Genomic DNA, 4,331 nt, shown 5'->3' on the forward strand with positions numbered 1-4,331 from the left:
GGGGGTTGGGATCCCTTTATCTCTCCCTCCAGGCAGCTCTGCCTGGATTTGCAGCTTCCCCTCGGCCCTTCTCCGGCTCCATCACCCTCCCCTCCTCCTTGTCATCTTTTGCAGGGTGAGAGTGCTGAGCCAGGGGGAAAACCCCACTCCTGAGAGGTTCGGGGCTGTCACCCCTCCCGGGCAGCTCTCCTGGCCCAGCGCCCTTTCTGTGCCCTTCCTGCCCGGGTGCTGCCTGCACCCTACAGCAGCTGCCGAGAAAGCCGGGTTTGGCTTCCCAGCTGTGTGTGTGTGGGGGGGGGGTGTCAGGGGGGGTCTGGGCTGGGTCTGAGTTGCGTGGAGGACGCAGGTCCCACAGCCTCTCCAGGCTTCTGCAGCGTTTTGCCACGCTCGAGGGGAAAAAAAACATTTCCTAACATCTAGGTGGAATTTTCCTCGATGCAACTTGCAGCGGGTGCCTGTCCTCGTTCTGCTGGGCACCTCCCCAAAGAGGTGGCTCCGTTCTCCTTGCAGTTCCCTTCTCCTTGCAGCTCCCTTCTCCTTGCAGCTGCCTTCTTGTAGCTCCCTTCTCCTCGTAGCTCCAACCCGATAGGCGCCGGCAGCGGTGGGATCACCCCCAAGCCTCCCCTTCTGCAGGCTCAGCAGGCTGCTGACATTAAACCGCGCTTTCCTCCTACCCGCCCGAGCTTGGTGCGTGGGCAAACGCCCGTCTGCGATGCTCTGATGCTCTCGTGCATCACGGCAGGGCTGAGCAGCAGGTGGGGGCAGCAGCCCCCGGGCTCCATCCCTCTTGGTGAGGTGCCCCAGCCCTGGGGGTGGGACGTGGGCGCCCACCTGAGCCCAACCCGAGCCAGGAGCCAGCAGCGAGCAGCAGAGCTGGTGGCTCCCAGCAGGAGGCCCCAGGACGAGCCCCCGCAGGTTGTCCTGCTGCCCCCAGCACCTCCCTGGGGCCTCCCTGCACCCTTGGGTGCCTCCACCCCCGCGCTGCCTCCAGAAGCTGACTCAGCTCTGCCCGGGGAGCCCCGAGCCGAGGCCTCCGTCGGAAAGGCAGAGGTGCACCGTGACGCCACCCATGCCCAGGGGAGCCCTGGGGCCCTGGTGGAAACCAGCAGCTTTCCCCGAAGGGGGAACCCGGGCGTGCTGCCGGGCAGAGGGTTTGCAAACACTTCCTCCGCAAAAGGTTGAAAGCCAAGAGGAAAGTAAACAGAGCCGGATCCTTTCATCTCTCCCTCTGGGCAGGTCTGTTCAGTTCTCATCCTGGAGGATGAGAGAGGGTGTGCTGCGAAATGTGGGGCTGGTTGGCCAGGGGTGCTCCTGCAAAACCCTTGGGGTGTTAAGGAGCACATCGAGCATCGGTGAGCAGAGCCCTGAGCTGCTCCCGGGGGGAGCAGAGGGGAAACTGGCACAGAGTGAGGGACTTGCACGTGGTCCTGCTACCCTGAAGGGCAGTGGGATCTGCTTTTGAGGGGCTTTTGCAACACTGCTGATCCCAGAGAGTGAAGGAAGTGCCGTGGTTTTCTGGCCAGTCCTGCTGCCCTACATCCATCCGTGGCCTATTTTGGGTGACACAGAGACATGTCTTCCCCACGGCCATTAGAGAGCAGCACCGCGGTGGCACAGCGCCCTACAGACACCACTGTACCCTGAGGACACCACTGCACCATCGGGGCCAGCACGGCCAGAGCCAGCAACACGTGGCACAAGGGCACAGATCCAGGGGACAGCGCGGCCAGGCAGCCCACCTGCATCTCCTGTCACCCCCCATGTCCCCAGTGCCCCACCTGGGGTGGGCTGGGACCCTACTGGGACAGAGTGGGGGCTTTGGGGGGGGCACCTGGCTGCCTCCAGGGTAGGTGAATGGGGGTCAGGCTCTGCAGCATACAGGTGGGCTTCGAAATCCCCCCTAGCTGCACATGGGGAGGGGGGCTGCGGGTCTTGGGAGAGACAGAAGGGAGCTGACGAGGGGTCTCTGCGTGCCCCCGGGGGTCTCTGAGTGGGATCTCTGTGTCTATGGGGGTCGTGTGCCTAGACGGGAGACTGGGGGTCTCTGTGAGGGGCACATCTGCGACAACTGTGAATCTACAGACCTCCCCGCGTAGGGACAGGGCTGGCTCCTTCCCCCAAACCACTACAGAAAGGCGACAGCAGCCGGCTGCCCTCATACGACCCCCACCATCCCCCTCCCCTCCCCACCCCCTTATCCGTGCCGCTGCGCCTTTAAGAGCGCGGCGGGGCCGCCCGGCGGGGGGCGGGGCCCCGCGGGTGACGTCAGCGCGCCCATTGATAAAACCGGCGGGATCCCCGGCGCGCCAGCGCCAAGCGGGGGGCGGCGGCGGGGCCACGTGCGCGGGGCCGCCGGTGGCGGAGGAGCCGCAGCAGCAGCACCGGGGCCGGACCGGGGCCGTGTCCGCAGCCGCCATGGAGCACGCCGGCCTTTTTCCTCCGTTCCCCGCCGCCGCCACCACCGCCTGCCTGCCCGCCCAGCCCGCGCCCTCCCCGCCGCCGCCGCCCAACCGGGCAGCCGAGACCACCCGGCTCATCACCGACCCGCTCTCCGGTCGCTCCTACTGCAAGGGCCGCCTGCTCGGGAAGGTACCGGGGGACGGGGGGGGCGGCGGGAGCGGGATGTGCGGGGAGCCACCTGCTTCCGTGGGGGTGGGAGCTGGGAGGGGGCTGGGGGCCTTGTTGTCGTCCCCAGACACCCCGCGCCCCTTCCTCAGGGCCGGGAACCGTGAATCAGCCGGGCTGGCTCCCGGCCCCGCAGCCTTATCGGAGGCGCGATCGGTTTCGGGGCGCCCCGCGGGGTGTGCGTGGGCCGGAGGCTGCCCCGGTTCCCAGGGGTGCCGGCCCGGCCGCTCGGGCTGCGGCACACGCAACTTTTCCTCCCGCTGCGAGCGCTGTGTAGGAGGAGGCTGCTTGTTCCCAGCCCGGCCCGGGCGGGCTCGGCAGCTGAGTGTGCAGATTCGAGGCTGACATCACGGCAGGAAAAACCTGTCTCCATCGCGCGCTGCCTTTCGGTGGCCTCCGGTCCCCGTGCCCTGCACAGGGCTTTCCGGGCGATCTGTCGTCCGGAAAGGTGCCGGAGTCCAGTAGTGGTGGGAGGAAAAATGCCCGGGAGGCTTTATGAGAACCGGGTGAAGAAAATCCCGGCTCGAGAGCATCGTGGTTCGGATCTCAGTGGGCGAGCAGCAGCCGGCAGTGTGACGCTTCCCGGGCTGCGCTGCGAGGAGCTGGCAGGGGCGGAGAGCTGTCTGTCACCATCCCCAACCACCTCTTCTCCCCTTGTAGGGCGGCTTCGCACGATGCTATGAAATGACAGACCTCTCCAGCAACAAAACCTACGCCGTGAAGGTCATTCCTCACAGCCGGGTGGCTAAACCTCACCAGCGGGAGAAGGTAGGTGCTGGGGGGGCTGAGAGGGGGTGCTGGGGTTCCAGTGGGCACCCTGTGCTCACTGCTGGGGGGGCTGAGAGGGGGTGCTGGGGTTCCAGCAGGCACCCTGTGCTCACCCGTGGCCTCTGCGTCCTTTCAGATCACCAACGAGATCGAGCTGCACCGCGACTTGCACCACAAGCACATCGTCAAGTTCTCCCACCACTTTGAGGACGCGGAGAGCATCTACATCTTCCTGGAGCACTGCAGCCGGAAGGTGAGGGCTCCGTGTCCCCGAGCGGAGCAGTGGACACTTTGTCTGAGGTGCTGGTTTCACATGGCACTGGGGACATCGTGGGTTTCAAGTCCTCCTGTAAGCAGCCTGCTCGTGCTGGCGGCCCCTAGCCCCCAGTACCACCACCAAAAGCTCAGTGGTTCCCCTGGTTGTGCTGAGCAGCGAGTCTGCTGAGCTCCCAGCCGTGGCAGGACAATTGTTTGTGCAACTCCTGGAAGAACTGGCTCTGACCCTGCCTGCCCCTTGCCTAGTCAGCATGGCTGCCTGCTGTCCCTGCTCGCCGTCACCGAGCTGCCTTCTCTCCTTCTGCAGTCGCTGGCCCACATCTGGAAGGCCCGCCATACCCTGCTGGAGCCCGAAGTGCGCTATTACCTCAAACAAATCATCTCCGGCTTGAAATACCTTCACCTCAAGGGCATCCTGCACCGGGACCTCAAGCTGGGTGAGTGTCATGTTTGGGGATGGAGCCGCGTGGGGAGCAGTGAGCCGCAGGGATGGGTAGTGACGTGTCACCGTCGTCTTGCAGGCAACTTCTTCATCAATGAAAACATGGAGCTGAAAGTGGGGGACTTCGGTCTAGCTGCTTGCCAGGACGCCTCTGACCAGAAGAAAAAGTAAGCTTGAGCTTCCCTTTATCTTCTTAGAGCAACTCCTGCCCCAGCTGCAG

General features: G+C 65.0%; 1 protein-coding gene across 1 annotated transcript in view; it reads left to right on the forward strand.

The window, feature by feature from the left end:
• Nucleotides 1-2,236: 2,236 nt before the first annotated feature.
• Nucleotides 2,237-4,331, forward strand: part of PLK3 (polo like kinase 3) — a 6,214-nt gene continuing 4,119 nt past the window's right edge. The window contains 5 exon segments of the mRNA XM_035312027.1: nt 2,237-2,589; nt 3,286-3,393; nt 3,530-3,646; nt 3,977-4,106; nt 4,191-4,278. Coding sequence (XP_035167918.1) covers nt 2,416-2,589; nt 3,286-3,393; nt 3,530-3,646; nt 3,977-4,106; nt 4,191-4,278 — 617 coding nt within the window. The 5' untranslated portion in view covers nt 2,237-2,415.

The sequence above is a fragment of the Oxyura jamaicensis genome (genome assembly GCF_011077185.1).
Source record: "Oxyura jamaicensis isolate SHBP4307 breed ruddy duck chromosome 8 unlocalized genomic scaffold, BPBGC_Ojam_1.0 oxy8_random_OJ71, whole genome shotgun sequence".
NCBI classification, from domain to species: domain Eukaryota; kingdom Metazoa; phylum Chordata; class Aves; order Anseriformes; family Anatidae; genus Oxyura; species Oxyura jamaicensis.